General features: G+C 41.8%; 1 protein-coding gene across 2 annotated transcripts in view; it reads right to left on the bottom strand.

The window, feature by feature from the left end:
* Window positions 1–1848: 1848 nt before the first annotated feature.
* The window catches only part of tagapb (T cell activation RhoGTPase activating protein b), a 33080-nt gene continuing 15561 nt past the window's right edge, over window positions 1849–19367 (bottom strand). The window contains exons 1-10 of one of the 2 annotated variants that reach the window (XM_078405860.1): window positions 14394–14494; window positions 12557–12644; window positions 11507–11584; window positions 10903–10966; window positions 8032–8195; window positions 6947–7108; window positions 6727–6836; window positions 5360–5549; window positions 4324–4438; window positions 1849–3203 (exon numbers count right to left, since the gene is read on the bottom strand). In XM_078405860.1, coding sequence (XP_078261986.1) covers window positions 1849–3203; window positions 4324–4438; window positions 5360–5549; window positions 6727–6836; window positions 6947–7108; window positions 8032–8195; window positions 10903–10966; window positions 11507–11584; window positions 12557–12583 — 2265 coding nt within the window. In that variant the 5' untranslated portion in view covers window positions 12584–12644; window positions 14394–14494. Of the gene's footprint in view, window positions 3204–4323; window positions 4439–5359; window positions 5550–6726; window positions 6837–6946; window positions 7109–8031; window positions 8196–10902; window positions 10967–11506; window positions 11585–12556; window positions 12645–14393; window positions 14495–19367 lie in introns of those variants that run through there. The other variant, XM_078405859.1, reaches the window with a different exon arrangement.

Raw genomic sequence — 19367 nt, forward strand, 5'->3', positions numbered from 1 at the left:
TTGTTACTCAAAAAATTCCAGAAGATTAGTCAAGCATGATTTCCCCTTCGTAAATCCATGCTGACTTGGACCGATCCTATTACTGCTGTCCAAATGCGCCGCTATTACATCTTTAATAATTGACTTCAGCATCTTCCCCACCACCAATGTCAGGCTAACTGGTCTATAATTCCCTGCTTTCTTTCTCCCTCATTTCTGAAAAAGTGGGATAACATTAGCTACCCTCCAATCCACAGGAACTGATCCAGAATCTAGAGAACATTGGAAAATGATCACCAATGCGTCCACCCTGGGAAAAAATTCTGATTGTCTACCCTATCTAAGCCTCACACTCCAATGAAAACGAAATCATTATTATGGTTTATATACCAAGTATTACTGATAATTTATTGTATTTTTAATTTTGCATATTAATTTGTTGTGTTAGTATGCCTGTAAAAATGCACAAATAAGAATGTCATTGTTCCGAACTTAATGCACGTGTTAATGAATACTCTTGACACTTAACTGTTGTTGATCCTTCATTGGCAATTAAGAAATGGACAATAAGTGTCAGCCTCGGCTGCAGTCCCCACATCCCAAAGAATTAATAAATGAAAACAAAACTGTCTTGAAGTTTCCTCACAGGAATCAATCGAGGATAGTTGGCAGAGTTTGCCTCATGTGTGCCTCCGACATAAAGGAGCAGCACATGCGCCAGCATTCTTACCTCAGAATTAAAGGACGTTCTTTTAGGAAGATGAGGAGAAATTTATTGAATCAGAGGGTGCTGAATCTGTGGAATTCTTTGCCACAGAAGGCTGTGAAGGTCAATTCAGTGGATATTTTTAAGGCAGAGATAGATAGATTCTTGATTAGCACCGGTGTCACAGGTAATGGGAAGAAGGCAGGAGAATGGGGTTAGGAGGGAGAGATAGATCAGCCATGATTGAATGGCGGAGGAGACTTGATGGGCCGAATGGCCTAATTCTACTTCTATCACATAACCTTACCAATTATTGAGGTGCCTCTCGTACAATAGGGGGTGGCTCAGTGGTGTAGTGGTAGAGATGCTGCCTTGCAGCACCCGAGACCCGTGTTTGATCGTGACTATGGGCGCTGTCTGTGTGGAGTCTGCATGTTCTCCCTGTGACCACATGGGTTTCCTCTAGGTGCTCCAGTTTTCAAGCACATTCCAAAGACATGCAGCTTTGTAGGTTAATTGGCTTCTGTAAATTGTCCCTAGTGTGTAGGACAGAACTAGTGTAAGGATGATCGCTGGTCGGTGTGGACTCGATGGACTGAAGGGCCCATTTCCATGCTGTGTCTCTAAAAAACTACTTCCCATCAATGTGATCATTCCCTTCTTTTTTCTAAATTCTATTCATATAGCCTCGTTAGTTTTAGTTTTAGAGACACTGCATGGAAACTGGCCCTTTTATCCACCGAGTCCACGCTGACTCATCGCTCACCCGTTTACACTAGTTCTATGTTATCCCACTTTCTCATCCACTGCAGCAGCCAATTCACCAAAGAACCTGCCTGTCTGGGATGTGGGAGGAAACCGGGACACCCAGAGAAAACCCACACAGTCACAGGGAGAACGTGCAAACTCCACATAGACAGCATTCCGAGGTCAGGATCGAATCAGGGACTCTGGCTCTGTGAAGCTACAGCTGCACCACTGAACTAGGCGAATCGCCAAGTGCACTCAGAAAATCTCAGAGGCAATGTTACTTAATAGTTCTATTTTATTCCATTAGACTACATACAACCATAACGGAAGACATCATGGAACAGAACAGCTTTTTAGGTTGTCCTAGTGCATTAACAGAATATTAACAACATGGATTGTAATTTGTGCAAATGTTACACATAAGACTCTTTAGAATGCTGAAAGTCTTTGTAGCCCACAAAGGTTTGAGTGGACCACATTTGATGCTTGCTTCTGCCTGCAGACTCTGACATAGCTCTCCCTCTGTAATATTGTGTATTTTCAGGTCTTGTGGGATGCAAAACATGCTCAGAACAATTGTGCAGAGCTTCAGACTGATTAAAAACTGTGGTTTGTTTATCACAGGAATCAAGATCGACCTGATGTTCATGTGAAGGATAGAGCAGCTCGTCTGTTAACGAACAAGGTCTGTCTCTCTGTCCGGCGACTAACGTGTCACCAAATCTCATGCGTTCTTTCTGCTGCAACTGATTTTTCATGCTTCTCACCGTCATTTGCTTTGTTGAAGGAATAGATGGACAACTTTCTTCAATAGCTTGAGTATAAGAAGGGGGGCTGCGGCGTTTTTTACTGTCAACCCGTTGAAACACTTCATCGGCAGACATGAAGCGAGTCCTGAATCTGGCAGTGTCACTGTCTTCAACTTGGGCCTCAGGGACTGTCTGACAGGTCGGCAGCTTCTCTCTCAGTGCGTTATCCTTGAAAGATTCTTGGTTTGTATTAAGTGTCCTCGATGGGCCGCAGCTGTAAGTCTTTGTTAGAGGTTTCTTAGCTTTTTCTTTAGTGCTTTTAACATAACCATTCGAGTCTGGCATAGCATTAGTTTGAAGTTTAGTTGAATGGTCTGGAAAGACATAATTCTCCTGACAACAAGTAGGGGAAACAAGCGGGGAACTAATAAAAACAGAGTTCTCTGACATGTTTGAACATGAGCTAGCCAGAGAAGAAACTGAAGAAGCCTTTGAAGAGGGGGCTGTAGAAAGCTCGGAGTGTGAACTGACATTAAAGTTGCCCGACCTCCTGGTGTTAATGACATGTCTTGTAAAGCTTTCCTCAGATACCTGTTTGTTCATTTGATGCTGATTGAGATCCACGACAAACGGTACTGAACAATCATCATGGCTTCTTGCAACTAATTCCTGCCGGTTGATCTTTCTCGAGTTGAAAGCAACAGCTAATGTCGGTTCAGAGCTGCGCCTGTTTACCCTCATGTTTTGCTGTCCAGTTGCAAGTCCGGATGGATGGGCTGTTACGTTAGGTCTAAAAGTTGCTCTGCCATCAATTGATTCATTGCTGCAAGAAGCTGTGACCCAAGCGGTTACGTCTGTTTGACAGTTCTGCCTTCTCGCCATCCTCAGCATTTCCTGGCTTATCGACAGTTGGTCAGAGCTAGAGTTTGTTCTTTGCCATTTTTCATTTTCTACCTCTTTCCAGTCATCCTGATCAGTGCTGTCATAGGCAGAGTCGTTTTGGTGAGATGGGGACATGTCTGTAAAGAAAGTGCCAATCATGTCAGACACGGATCACACATTGGACTCACCCGTCACCTCAAAACCCACATAACTGGAGTAGAGACAACACATCCTTGATAAGGAAGGTGTCGGAATAATTTACGTGAGACGCAAGTGACAGTTAACTTCTTTATTATTCGCAATAGCTGTCAGACAAGGAGTACAGTCAAGCAAGAGACTGTTCTGCAGACTCAGAACGTGCAGCATTTTTATCACTTTTGATAGCATAAATGTAAGGTCAGTGACGTACACTTGTTTGCAGGGTTAACTATTCAGAGTCAGAATCTACAGCACTGAAACCACGTCCACACTGTCCACTTTTGCCCATCTTTATTAATCCCATCACCCGATCATTAAATCTGCTTTCACCACCTCCACTGGTAAATTCCAGATATCAGCCCCTCCGTGTAAAATAACTTTCCCCTCAAATCCTCTGAACTTCTTGCTTTTGCCTTAAACCTCGTTGTTTGTACAGAAGATTGACTATCTACCCCATTATCTCTCGGCTTTGTCCAGCCCCTCCTCTCTTCCAGTTCCGCCCCCAACAATGTCTGAAGAAGGGTCCAGACTCAAAATATCACCTATCCATGTTCTCGCTGAGATGCTGCCTGACACACTGAGTTAATCCAGAACTTTGTGCCTTCTATCTCTCTTGAATGTTATCTTCCTATATCTGACCGTGAGTCATATGGCCATGAAAAAAAATCGATCTTCAGGCCTTGAGCATACAGTCTAGGTTGACAATTGAGTGGGACTAATGAATCCATGTTACAACGTGAGTAAGGAGTGAGATATTGAACCAGTGTGTCTGGAAATTTAAACAGTATATACGCATTGATCAAAGAATAATTAGAGCATTTCTTTGAAAGAGGAGTCCTTGCAAGAGGCAGGATATGAGGAGGTGTGGTCCAAAGAATTTGTCAACCTTTTTGCATTAGGACGCAAAATCATTGTTCTCTCTGTAAAGTCTGGCTGTGAAGTTTTCCCAATACACGTTAGTCGCTACCCTTGATGTAACTTGCAAACTACATTGTAATGTCTTTAAGTATATAAATGCAAGTTAATTTTAAATGTGATGCATGCGCATGTTCTACTTACTCGGGTTGTCAGTGTTTTCTGATAGCCCTTGTGCTGGTTCACCCAGGAGTGTGGTTGTCTCATTACCAAATATCGGGCAACAGTTCTCGATCAGAAATTGCGTCAGAGCCACAACCTGTAGTGAAAATGGGTTTGATCACTGTATGATAGTTGCGTCAGAATCAATATTCAGAATAAATGTTGCAAACTCTCAAATTGTATTTTTTCTGCTCATAAGATCATATGTTCCAGGAACAGAATTAGGCCATTTGGCCCATCACATCTACTCCGCCATTCAATCGTGGCGGATCTATCTTTCCCTCTCAACCCCATTCTCCTGCACTTTCTCTCCATAACCTCTGACACCCTTACTAATCAAGAATCTGTCAATCTCTGCCTTTAAAATATCCATTGACGGCCTCCACAGCCGTCTGTGGCAATGAATTCCACAGATTCATCACCCTCTGACTAAAGAAATTCCGTCTCATCTCCTTTCTAAAGGTACATCCTTTTATTCTGAGGCTATGGCCTCTGGTCCTAGATTCTCTCACCAGTGGAAGCAACCTCCCCACATTCACTCTATCCATGCCTTTCACTATTTGTTAATCTCAAAATTTTCTCCACCTTTCTCTGGAACGTCAGAGGTTTTCGCTGGAAGGTCTGATGTTGAGGGGAGACTTGATAGAAGTATGCAAAATCATGAGAGGCATAGATTGGGGAGACAATCAGAACCATTCCCCCCAGGGTGGAAATGTCCAACGCCAAAAGACATAGCTCTAAGTTGAGAGTGGGAAAGGTTAATGGAGATGTGCGGGGCAAGATTTCTTTACACAGAGTAGTTGGAGCTTGGAATGCATTGCCATGGGTGGTGGTGGATGCAGATACGATAGTGGCATTTGAGAGGCTTTTAGGTAGACACATGGAAATGCAGGGAATATAGGGATATGGATGATGCATATTCAGCACAAACATTGTGGGCCGATGGGCCTGTTACTGTGCTGTACTGTTCTATGATCTATCCAGAGAGGTTAACAGCATGCAAGGTGTATTTATTTACCTTTGCAGTTACTTCTTTCTGCAGTGCATCCAGTGGAGGTTTGTTGGGCCAGAGCATATTTGGGCCAATGCAAACAGCAAGATTGTAGGCATCCATCCTGTTCACCTCTGAGTGCTTATTAATGCAGTAGAGCAGACAAAACATATAGCGAAGTAAGAGGCAATTGTGGTTTGGAAGTTTTGCCAGAAGCCTAAAGGAAAAGTAAAAAGTTCCCGTTACATTAGTTACCGTTACAAATTCTTCATTACTCAATTCAGCACTTCCTCCAAGACACTGGAGTTCTCTAAACTTTTTTTTTGGACAGGAAATCCCCAGCAATGGACTTTCAGCAGCTCTGAACAAAGTCATCTTAATGATGATTTTAAGAGTTAGGTAGAACATTTGGTATCAGGAGAAAGAATGTGCAGAATGACATCTACATTTGTATCATGGTCAACACACACAGCGGCTTTAGTGATTGTGTGATTTCTTCAAGAAAATAGTAAGCCGTTATCTATAATGCTATTGCATTAAGTTGCTTATTTTTGGAAATATTTAAAAATCTGGCAGATGTCTTTGGTGTCGGTTGTTGCAATTCAGATAATATGCTGGTTTACAACATTTGGTTGTGCAAGACCCTTGTGTACTACAAAGGTCTTTTTTTAAGTGTCTCTTTAATTTGTATTGTATATCATGCTGCTGTTTTATTTGATGCCAACCAACAAAATATAATGATTACAACATGAAACATTACAGTTTTGAACATATTCTCAATTTTGACTTGAAATATATTTTGGTATCACAGCTCACTAATCCGAGACACATGAACAAATGATAAAAGGGAAGCAAATTAGTAGACCCTAGATGATTTCACTATTAGAACACAAAGTACCTGAGGATTGAGTTTGTTCTCCTGTTTTGTTCATGTTCATAAGTTCTAGGATCAGATTTAGGTAATTTGGCCCATCAAGTCTACTCCTCCATTCAATCATGGCTGATCTATCTTACCCTCTCAACCCCATTCTCCCGTCTTCTCCCCATAACCCTTGACACCCTTACTAATCAAGAATCTGTCAATCTCCGCCTTAAAAATATCCATTGACAGCCTCCACAGCCTTCTGTTGCAATGTATCCCACAGATTTACCATCCTCTGACTAACGAAATTCCTCCTCATCTCCTTTCTAAAGGTACGTCCTTTTATTCTAAGGCGATGGCATCTGGTCCTTGACTTTCCCATTAGTGGAAACATCCTCTCCACATCCACTCTATCCAGGCTTTTCATTGTTTGGTAAGTTTCAATAAGGTCCCCTCTCATCCTTCTAACTTCTAACCTTTGTAACTGTAAACATTCACTGAGAGGTACAGCATACATCAGGATGATACTCACTGTTTGATCTCTGCAATTCTTTCTTCAGAAGGCTCTTTTTCCATAGCCAGCATCCAGCTATCGTATAGTTCGGTCACCAGGACGCTGTTTGGGATTCTCCGTAGGAAATTCTGCATTAGACACATTCAGAATTAGTCAATCAGGCCACAAGTAACCGATATTAAATTGTCAAACACTTCCCAGCTCTGCAACCCCTGTTTAGAGTTTCAATTTATTCTACCTTGAAGACAGCAGCCAACTGGTTGATGGGTTCCTCCTCCAAGCACACTTCCTTTCCCGTGTTTAGTTTTTCAATTAGTTCCTTGCAGGTCTTTATGTTTGCTGACTTTCGAAATATTCCAACCGATGAGGGTCCTTTCTGGAGCAGGACAGTCAGGATATCCTGGAGCAAAACACAACACAAAAAGGAAACATTATTATTACAAGAAATAATTTGATTAGAAAGGCAGCTTTCGATAGGCTATTTCTCAATCTCGTGAATCTCTAAAACCATGTTTGCAACCAAACCATACAGGGGAAAAGTGATTCTTTGCACCAGTTCCACTATCACTATTACTTTAAACATATTAATTTTGTTTCTCTGTGGAACCAGTTCAGATACACAAAGTCCAACCTGAAAATTGCATAGAATGGAGAGATTTGCATCATGTGCAGGCAAGATGAGGTGAGATTATCTTGGCATCATGTTTGGCACGGACATTGTGGGTTATGGGACCTGTTCCTTTGCTGTATTGTTCCACCGAGTTAGAAGAAAGGATCCCGGCCTGAACCTTATCTGTGAACTCTAGAGAAGCTTCCTGACTTGCTGAGTTACTCCCCGCACTGTGTTCTGCGCAAGATTGCAGCAGCTGCAGTCTCTTGTGTCTACACTGTACTGTTCTATGAATATGTAACTGGTGTCAATCTTTAGTAGTCATACAACATGGTAACAAGCCATTCAGCCCAACTTGCCCACGCCGACCAACATGCCCCATCTACACTAGTCCCACCTGCCCATACTTGGTCCATAGCCCTCTGAATATCGTATTCATGTACCTGGCCAGATGTCTCTTAAACATTATGATAGTCCCTGCCTCAACTATCTCTTCTGGCAGCTCGTTCCATATACCCACCACCATTTGTGTAAACAACCTACCCCCAGGCTCCTATTAAATCTTTCCCCTCTCACTGTAAACCTATGTCCTCTGGTTCTCGATTCCCCTACTCTGGGCAAAAGACTGTGCATTTATCCGATCTTTTCCCCTCATGTATGCTGGGCCCCAGTTCTTGGCATGAGATTGGGAGGGACAGTTACTGTCAACTTACCAGGATTGGCTTGCTGAGAACATCTTTGTGATCACAAATGTCTTTAAGAGGCCGATCAAAAAGGCCGTCATTCCTGGAAGAATGGGATTCACTGCGTGCTGAGTTTTTGCGGAAAGGCCACGATCCTTTTGGTTTGTTTTTCTTGCAGTGCTTCAATCTGGCATCTGATTCAAATGAAAGAAAATGAAATGTCATCATGGATGTGAATGGTGGAGGGTGCAATTTTAACAACTGAAATAGTGAGTTCAAAATCAATTTTAGTTTAGTTTAGAGATACAGTGCAGAAACAGACCCTTCAGCCCACCGAATCCATGGCAACCAGCTAGCACCATCCTCTACGCTGGGGACAATTTTTTATTGTCTGGAGGCAGGCCAACCATCAAAGGAGTATTTGTTGACATCGGAAGTATTGGAGAAGTCAAACAGCTCAACTATTGCTCAGTTGTTTACATCTTCACTTGCCCTACTTTGGCCAGAAGGTATAAAACATGAGAATGTTCTTCTGTTTGTGACTGACTCGTGCTCTTAAAGTTTTATTCCCCAAAATGTTGTATTTGACATGCTTAGCTCACGGACTCCATAGAATTGTCGAGCACTTATGTAGCTTGTTTCCAAATGTCGATGGCCTAGTTTCCAATGTCAAGAAAATCTCCCTCAAAGCACCATCACATGTGCAGTTGTTCAAGGAAATGGCACCTGAGATTCTGCTACCTCCTCAGCCCATTTTGACTAGGTGGGGTACATGGCTCTCTGCTGTACTCTACTATGCTGCAAATTTTGAAAAGATACAAGAAATTGTCAACTGTTTTGAAGAAGAAGAATCTACTGCAGTCAGGATCGTCAGTGAAATCATGCAGAACAAGTCCCTCCAACGCGATCTTGTGTTTATTACTTCCAATTTTGCAAACTTCCCACAAGCTATCACTTCCCTTGAGAAACGCAGTGAAACATTAGTGAATAACTTGCAGGTTTTCAACAAAGTAACTGCCGATATTCATAAAGTTCCTGGTGATGTAGGTAAAGACATACAAGGAAAATGTGAGAGAGTGATTTTAGGTAGCAAAGATCTTGAAGAAATACAAAACATACCTAAAGTTCTCAAAGGTAGTTGTTATACACAAGATATTGACATGAATATAGCTTGTAGCTTGTTTCGGGTATGCACCAGTGACCTCAGCTGGGGTAGAAATAGGGTTTTCACAACTGAAGCATATTCTGTCTGACAGACGGCATAGTTTAACACCAGATAATTTGAAAAGAATGCTAGTAATTATGTGCAACCAGGCAACTTTGGTCATTTAATGTAGTATACCTTTATATTATCATTTTTAACCATATTTTGGTTAACCATACATGCCTTTTTATGCCTTCTTTTGACAATAAATGCCTTTTTTGTAATTTTATTATGCCTATCTGCCTGCCTATTTCAGAAATTTTTAGCGCCTAAACATCCTGGCTCTACTGATGACCTACAAATGCAAAAACAAGTATGATTAGAATACAATACCACAATCTAAAAGAACAAGTTTCTTTTTTTAATCTTTCCTTCTGCCTACGTCTGCATTTTGAAAAGATCTGTGGTACAATCTACATAGCTGTGCACATGCCAGCCTTAGCTCGAAGTAGCATTTCCGAGAAAAGAAATCTGCCGATAAGCTAATTATGTCTAATTCTCACCATGTTCCTAAGATAGAAAATGAACAATAGCAATAAAAATTCAAATTAAAGACTCTTCATTTTAAAATGTATGCCCGATCAGCTTCTGTTTGAAATGGGAACTTGTGCATTGGAACCAGGAAGCCAATTTTAACGTAATTGATAGCATTTGCACGTGAAGGGGGATTTCGACCACAAGCCTAAGCATCTGAATATGAAAGTAAAATGGAAAAAAATAGATGTAAAAGTATGTATACATCAAACAAATACATGCAAAAGCACAGACAGAAAATAGACAGGGAAAGTACATGGGGAAGTGATTGGGGAAAGTACGACCTCCAAATATAGAAAAAGTATTCAATATTTCCATAATTCTCCTTTGTTAATTTCTATTAACAAACGGAATAACAAAAACATACTATAGGATAAAGATACCAATCCTCTAAAGACATACAAAGTTGCTTTTAAAATTCTACTCTTTCTTTGCAAAACAAGGAACTGTAGGTGCTGGTTTACAAAACAATGTCGCAAAGTACTGGAGTAACTCAATGGGTCAGGCAGCATCTCTGCAGAACATGGATAGGTGACGTTGCGGGTCGGGAATGACGAAGGGTCCCGACCCGAAACATCGCCTAACCATGTTTTTCAGGGATGCTGCCTGACCCATTGAGTTACTCCAGCACTCAGTGTCTATCTTTGTTAGTTGTTTTCAAGCCAGTAACCAAGTATCCACTCTCACTGATAGATTCAAAATAATTTAAAAAAATTAAATATGAGGCGGCATTCTGACACAGCGTGTAGAACTGCTGCTTCACAGAACCAGAGACCCAGGTTCGATCCTGACCTCGGGTGCTGTCTCACAGTTTTCCCTGTGACCACGTAGGTTTCCTCAAGGTGCTCCGGTTTCCTCCCACATCCCAAAGATGTGCGGGTTTGTAGGTTAATCGCCTCTATAAAGAAAATTGCCCCGGGGTGTAGGGAGTGGATGCAAAAGGGGAATAACATGGAAATAATGTTAACGGGTGATCGATAGTTGGCGTGGACTCAGTGGGCTGAAGGGCATGTTTACAGGCTGTAACTTTCAGTCAAACTATTTCAATGATGCATTAACTTAAAGGAGAAGTTAAGGAGGCTCTTGACTGTCTGTTTGTAACAGGCTAAACCACAGGCTCATACATCTGGCGGGAGAATACGCTGGCTTACTTTCAAACTCACCAATCAGGGAAGAAGCCAAGTTCTTGCTGTTTGACAGCACCAGTTGGAGGTTCTCGGTATCTCCCTAAAAATACAAACACGGTGCAGTGAGATACTGGCCTTACTCATCACAAGTACAACGAGTCATTTAATAGTAATGCCAATCTCTTGTTTTCACAAGTAGTTACATTTACACCTCAGTTTCATTTATCAAAGTTTAATAAACATAACTAAAACATAAATGTATCAAACAAAATCTAAAATGATCTAATTACAAGCCAGGTATATTGCCGGAAATATTTCCATTCCCCCCTGCAAAATAATAAGAGAGTGGTCTTGAGATAAGATCTATCTCATTGGAGACCTTCGGACTATCTTTAATCGGACTTTATCGTGCACTAAACGTTATTCCTTTTATCCTGCATCTGTACACTGTGGACAGCTTGAATGTGACCATGTACAGTTTTTCCACTGACTGGACAGCACGCAACAAAAAAGATTTTCACTATACCTCGGTACACGTGACAATAATAAAATAAACTAAAAACATATAACATAGACAAACGCCTGTCTATTCTAGGCCCTGCAAGAGATATTTATTACATTTATTCCACTGATCACTCACCAGCTCTGCTGGTTCCGTTAGTAGTGTCTTTATCACCTCACCAGGTGGTTCCATGTTGCTTACAGTTAGTGTTTTAGCCTGTGAAGATAAAAGTATTTTTGTCACGAATAAGCACGCATTCAAACACCTCTGAAAACCCAGAAACTAGAACACGGCAAAATTTCAATTTTGGTTCCACCCCCTCAAATCTCCCCACCACACAGCTGGCTTTGCCTCATTGCTGCCTGCCCCACATGGCCCACTGCTGGCGTGCCAACCCCATAAGTAGCACAAAAGTAGGAAACCCAATGTTTCTCTATTTGTTGGGATCAATCCTTAGAGATCCATCTTTAATCGCAGCAACACACAAACATGCACCATCATACCTGCATACATTATTAACACATGGAAAAACAGAAACATACTATACCATTCTCCTTAGACTGTTGTCTACAAATGGCCTTTATATATCTATTTTTAATCATACATCTACCTCCACTATGTTTAATACGTTATCATACATCTACACTGTGTAATACACTCATACATATACACTATGTTTAATACACTCATACATATACACTATGTTTAATACTCTATCATACATCCACACTATGATAATACACTATTGTACATCTACACTATGTATAAACCTTTATTATACATCTACACTATGTATAATACACATACATCTATACTATGATAATGCACTATTATACATATAAAACCCTTGTTATATATCCACACTACATCAACACGCAAACACACATAATCTTACTTCTCTCATAATACACCATTAAATGTCCAAATTACAAATCAATAGAGATCCCACATATTTGTGAAAGACTAGCAACCTCTATTTCTCTCTCCACAGATGCTGCCTGATCTGCTGATTATCCCCAGAATCTTCCAAGTTCATATTTCTGGCTTTCACATACAATGATATAATGACTCCCATTTACACAAGTACACCATTACAAGTTGCAGCAGGATAACTCTGCAGCTAAGGCTGAAAGTCAGTTGATTCAATTTAACAATCTGATTATATTTATTTTAAAATGTACAACTCACCAGAGCAGAGTTACTTAAAACCTTCATTAATCCAATCAGCAGTGCAAAGTTAAGCTCGTTTTCTTTTTTGTTGTTGTTGTTGGGTCGCCTAAATACAAGAAATCAAAAACTGTCACCCTCAGGCTTCTTACACCAATTTGCTATCAATCCAAACGATGGTACATATGAATAAAACACAAGCTGACATACATGGTCCCATGCACTTTATTATCTAAACACATGCTCCTTCCTCCCCACCCCCTCGGCAGCTAAAATGCACCACCTAGAGAATATTAATATAGAGGACTCGTGGGTCCAAGGATAAGATAGCTCTATGTGGTTTTCTTTACCATTTGGACACGATCAAGGTATTTCAGCAACAATGGCAAAAACAATATTTAGTTGGCACTTTTAAACGTACTTGGGCACTTTACCGGACAGATTATAAAATCTGGCAAACAAGCCATGCAAAAAAAAATTGGGGTAGGAAGGAACTACAGATGCTAATTTATACCAAAGGTAGACACAAAATACTAGAGTAACTCAGCGGGTCAGGCAGCATCTCTGGAGAAAAAGAATAGGTAACTTTTCGGTTCGGAAGAAGGTTTCCGACTATTTTCTGACCCAAAATGTCACCTATTCTTTTTCTCCAGAGATGCTGCCTGACCCACTGAATTACTCCAGCATTTTGTGTCTATCTTCCAAAGAACTATCAGGACAGATGGCCAAAACTTGACCAAAGATGCAGGCATTAAGAAGGGACTTAAAGGGGGAAGTAGAAGAGGCAGGCAGGTTTGGGGAGGAAAGAGTGAAAGGCCCAGGATCTTGGAGTGTTTTCCAACCTGTAGGAGATTACATAGTTAAGTAACTAATCTGCAAATGGGCAGGACTGCCAGCAGTAACAAAATGTGTGCCACAATTATCTTACAGAGCTAAAGTCATACAGCATGAAAGCAGTCCTTCTGTCCCAACTAATCAATGCCGAACATGTTGTCTACCTGAGCTAGTCCCATTTGTCTGCGTTTGGCCCACACTGCTCTAAATATTTTCTATGCATGTACCTGTTTAAATGTTGACATTGTACAGCTTCCCCAGGCAGCTCATTTCATATACCCACCCCCCTGGGTGATAAAATTCCTCCTCATATGCCTTTTAAATCTTTCTCCTCTCACCTTAAACCTAAGACCTCTAGTTTTAGAACACAGGACAGTACAGCACAGTTCACAATATCTATGCCCAACATGATTGCCAATCTCATCTGCCTGCACATGATCCATATCCCTCCATTCCCTGCATAAAAGCCTCTTAAACACCACTATTGTATCTGTCTCCACCACCACCCGCAGTGCATTCCAGGCACCCACCACTCTCTGTATAAAAAAGCTTGGGCCCGCACATCTCCTTTACATTTTGCCCCTCTCACCTTCAAGCTATGTGCTCTAGTCTTTGACATTTCCACCCTGTGAGCAAGGTTCAGAATGTCTACGCCTCTCATAATTTGATACACTTCTACCAGGTCTTCCTTCAACTTCCGATGTTCCAGAGAAAACAATCCTATTGTCCAACCTCTTCTAATAGGTCACTGGAGAAAATGGACAGGTGACGTTTTGGGGTGGGACCCTTCTTCAGACTATTCGTCCGAAGAAGTGCCCCGATAGGCAACATCACCTATCCATGTTCTCCAGAGATGCTGCCTGACCTGCTGGGTTACTCCAGCGTTTTGTGTCTGTCTTTGGTATAAACCAGCATCTGCAGTTCCTTTTTATTACTTTCCTTGTAGTTAATACCTCAAACTCCAATATTAATCAAATAAGGATAATTCTATGACTGTGGACTTAATGAATGTAAATGTGCTTACCTGTGAAGGTTACTGTGCCACAGTATCAATACTCCAGGTGAATTGCATGTAAAATGAGCGCCATTACCAACCACACAGATACAAATCCAATGAGCAGAGCAATTTTATCAGCACATCTACTCCACACACACTATATAAAGAGGCTGTAGGCAGGTGGAAACACTCAGGGAACGGAAATTGCATCACGGCATTTTCTGCACAGTTTTGGAGGCGAGAACTTCCTCTTTCCAAATAAGGCCAGCACCCTGTGACATTCTCTCCCACGATGACTGGAAAAAGTGAAATGTAATGGCACTGTATATTTAAAAGTCAGTTATTAACCAACAAAGATGAAAAAAACCACCCCTGAGAAAGAGGAACTACATTGATACTTTGTACTGTTTGTCGATTCACTGACACTGTGGCTGGGGATTTCTGCAAGGCTGATGCTGCCCCACTCTCGTGACTTCACCAGGAGTCCCTGCAAAAACATGGGAGTAGTTCCCAGAAATGTCCTGGCCCCATTGCATTAAAACTGCTGAATAACACGGCTGTAGTTTTAACACGAGTGTCATCACCTTGTTATTTGCAAGTCCAAACTCTATTAAGGAAAGCTGTGAAAATAAGTTGTCATTTTGGTCATTTGTGAAAAATGACCATAAATACTCTAGGCTGGGACCTAATAACTAAGTCATCTACACAATAAAGGGCCATGGGATATTCTCAGAGCTTGAAACCATGCACCATCAGGACAGCTTCTTCCCCTCTTTATGAGGCCTCTGAACAATCTTTCCATCAGCTCGGGTACTGTCCAATTCACCTCTACCTCATTGCGGATATTGGACTTTGTCTATGGAACTGGTGCGCTACAATGCTGAGAGCTATATAGAAAGGATGTGATAGCTTTGGAGAGGGTGCAGAGGAGATTCACCAGGATGCTGCCAGGGATGAAGGGCCTCGGCTATGAGGAGAGACTGAGCAGACTGGGGTTGTTTTCCCTGGAGCAGAGAAGGCTGAGAGGGGACATGATCGAGGTGTACAAGATTATGAGGGGCATAGATAAGGTAGATGGCGGGGAACTTCTTCCACTGGTGGAAGGTTCAACAATGAGGGGACATAGATACAGGGTAAGGGGAGGGAGGTTTCGGGGGGATGTGAGAAAGAACTTTTTCACCCAGAGGGTGGTTGGAGTCTGGAACTCACTGCCTGGGATGGTGGTGGAGGCGGGAACACTCACAACGTTTAAGAGGCATTTGGATGGGCACTTGAAATGCTACAACATTCAGGGCTACGGTCCAAATGCGGGAAAATGGGATTAAAATTAGACTGTGTTTGGTAACGGGCGGCACGGACACGATGGGCCGAAGGGCCTCTTTCTGTGCTGTAGGACTCTATGACTCTATACTGTACTCACCAACTAGAGCGCGCTGCTTACCGCTCATCTTTGGAAACCTTCGAACAATCGTTAATCGGACTTTACTGGACTTTATCTTGCACTAAGCATTATATCCTTTATCCTCTATCTGTACCCTGTGGACGGCTTGATTGTAATCATGTGTAGTCTTTCTGCTGACTGGGTAGCACGGAACAAAAAACTTTGCACTGTACCTCGGTACACGTGACAATAATAAACTAAACTATATTCTGCAGTCTGCATCTTCCCCTTTGCTCTATCCATTGTACTGGAGTTTGACTTGTTTGTATTTTTGTATCGTATTATCCGCTCTGATTGGATAGCACGCAAGCAAAGCTTTCCACTATACATGTGACAACAATAAACCTGAACTTTGTGTGTTGGGAGCGCGATTCTGACCATACAGGCAGGATCTGACAAGGAGGGCTCCTCTCTCTGCCAGATTAAGCCACACATGGGCTTCTGGTTGTTTGGGTGTCATGGAAACCAGTAAGCAGCCAGCATGGGCGTGGTACATGTGTCCATGTTATTGTGCAGCTGGGCACGAAATGAGGAAGGGTGCTAAATATTCACCATGATTAAGTGCCGCGGGATGTTTTATCAAAGACATCACCAGACATAGAGGTTTAGTAGTACAGATGGTTAAAAGAAATAGGTTTACAGGGCCTAATCCGACGTATTCTTTGGAGCGTAGGTAGATGAGAGGTGATCTTAAGAGGAGTAAAAGATCATGAGGGGAATAGATCGGGTGAATGAATAGAGTTGGGGATTCGAAAACCAGAGGACATAGGTTTAAGGTGAGGGGGAAAAAATTTAATAGGAACCCAAGGGGCAACTTTTTCACACAGAGGGTGGTGGGAATATAGTTTAGTTTATTATTGTCGTGTGTACCGAGGTACAGTGAAAAGCTTTTTGTTGTGTACTATCCAGTCAGTGAAAAGATCATACATGATTACAATCAAGTCGCCCAGAGAGTACAGATACAGAATAAAGGAAATAACGTTTAGTGCAAGATAAAGTTCAGTAAAGTCTGATTAAAGATAGTCCGAGGTCTCCAATGAGGTAGATAGAAGGTCAGGACCATTCTCTAGTTGGTGAGTAGAGTATAGTTCTCCGCATTGTAGTTATCAGTTCCATAGACAAAGTCCAATGTCCGAAATGGGGTTGGGATGAGCTGCCAAAGGAGAAATGTGAGGCAGGTAAACAACATTTAAAAGACATGTGGGCAGGTACATGGATAGAGAGGTTTAGAGGGATATGGGCCATACATAGGTAGGTGGTATTAGTGTATATATGGGACATCTTGGTCTGCGTGGACATATTGTCCTATGACTCCATGACCATCTTGCAGAAGGAGAGTGAGGTGTAATGAATTATGTCAGGTGCCAGATGTTGACAACATCTGGTTTTAGGACAGCCCTGCCAAATTGGACCTGAGTGATGGAGCTAATGCCATTGCAAGGCATACAAGGAGAGTCAAGTGTTAAGCCACTGAAAGCATCTTGGCCCCCACAACTAAATGGATAGTTTGACCCTTCCAAGGCAGTTGGTGATCTTTTACCTATGGTAGGTCTTAGTGTATGCAGACTTTCAGAGGTGATGAGGTTCTACAGGGATTGGAATTCTTGGAGTTTGTGTTAACCATATAACTATATAACCATATAACAATTACAACACGGAAACAGGCCCGTTCGGCCCTACTAGTCCACGCTGACCACTTTCTCTGACCTAGTCTCATCTACCTGCTCTCAGACCATAACCCTCCAATCCCCTCCCATCCATATACCTATCCAATTTACTCTTAAATAATAAAATCGAGCCTGCCTCCACCACTTCCACCGGAAGCTCATTCCACACAGCCACCACCCTCTGAGTAAAGAAGTTACCCCTCATGTTACCCCTAAACTTTTGTCGCTTAATTCTGAAGTTATGTCCCCTTGTTGGAATCTTCCCCACTCTCAAAGGGAAAAGCCTACCCACGTCAACTCTGTCCGTCCCTCTTAAAAATTTTAAAACCTCTATCAAGTCCCCCCTCAACCTTCTACGCTCCAAAGAATAAAGACCCAACCTATTCAACCTCTCTCTGTAGCTTAAGTGCTGAAACCCAGGCAACATTCTAGTAAATCTCCTCTGTACCCTCTCCGTTTTGTCGACATCCTTCCTATAATTTGGCGACCAGAACTGCACACCATACTCCAGATTCGGCCTCACCAATGCCCTGTACAATTTCAACATTACATCCCAACTTCTATATTCGATGCTCTGATTTATAAAGGCAAGCATACCAAACGCCTTCTTCACCACCCTATCCACATGAGATTCCACCTTCAGGGAACAATGCACAGTTATTCCCAGATCCCTCTGTTCTACTGCATTCCTCAATTCCCTACCATTTACCCTGTACGTCCTATTTTGATTTGTCCTACCAAAATGCAGCACCTCACACTTATCAGCATTAAACTCCATCTGCCATCTTTCAGCCCACCCTTCCAAAAGGCCCAAGTCTCTCTGTAGACTTTGAAAATCTACTTCATTATTAACTACACCACCTATCTTAGTATCATCTGCATACTTACTAATCCAATTTGCCACACCATCATCCAGATTATTAATGTAAATGACAAACAACAGTGGACCCAACACAGATCCTTGGGGTACTCCACTGGACACTGGCCTCCAACCTGACATACAGTTGTCAACCATTACCCTCTGGTATCTCCCATTCAACCATTGTTGAATCCATCTTGCAACCTCACTATTAATACCCAACGATTTAACCTTCTTAATCAACCTTCCATGTGGAACCTTGTCAAATGCCTTACTGAAGTCCATATAGACAACATCCACAGCCTTGCCCTTATCAATTTCCCTGGTAACCTCTTCAAAAAATTCAAGAAGATTAGTCAAACATGACCTTCCAGGCACAAATCCATGTTGACTGTTTCTAATCAGGCCTTGTTTATCCATGTGATTATATATATTGTCCCTAAGTATCTTTTCCATTAATTTTCCCACCACAGACGTCAAACTAACAGGTCTATAATTGCTAGGTTTACTTTTAGAACCTTTTTTAAACAAAGGCACAACATGCGCAATGCGCCAATCTTCCGGCACCATCCCCGTTTCTAATGACGTTTGAAATATTTCCGTCATAGCCCCTGCTATTTCTGCACTAACTTCCCTCAATGTCCTAGAGAATATCCTATCAGGACCTGGAGACTTATCCACTTTTATATTTTTCAAAAGTGTCCGTATCTCCTCTTCTTTGATCCTCATAATTTCCATCACTACTCTACTTGTTTCGCTTACCTCACATAATTCAATATCCTTCTCCTCGGTGAATACCGAAGAAAAGAAATTGTTTAATATCTCCCCCATTTCTTCCGGCTCAGCACATAGCTGTCCACTCTGACTCTCTAATGGACCAATTTTATCCCTCGCTATCCTTTTGCTATTGACATATCTGTAGAACCCCTTGGGGTTTACTTTTACATTACTTGCCAAAGCAACCTCATATATTTTTTTCGCTTTTCTAATTTCCTTCTTAAGATTCCTTTTACATTCTTTATATTCCTCAAGAA

Source organism: Rhinoraja longicauda, chromosome 9 (genome assembly GCF_053455715.1).
Source record: "Rhinoraja longicauda isolate Sanriku21f chromosome 9, sRhiLon1.1, whole genome shotgun sequence".
Lineage (NCBI taxonomy): Eukaryota > Metazoa > Chordata > Chondrichthyes > Rajiformes > Arhynchobatidae > Rhinoraja > Rhinoraja longicauda.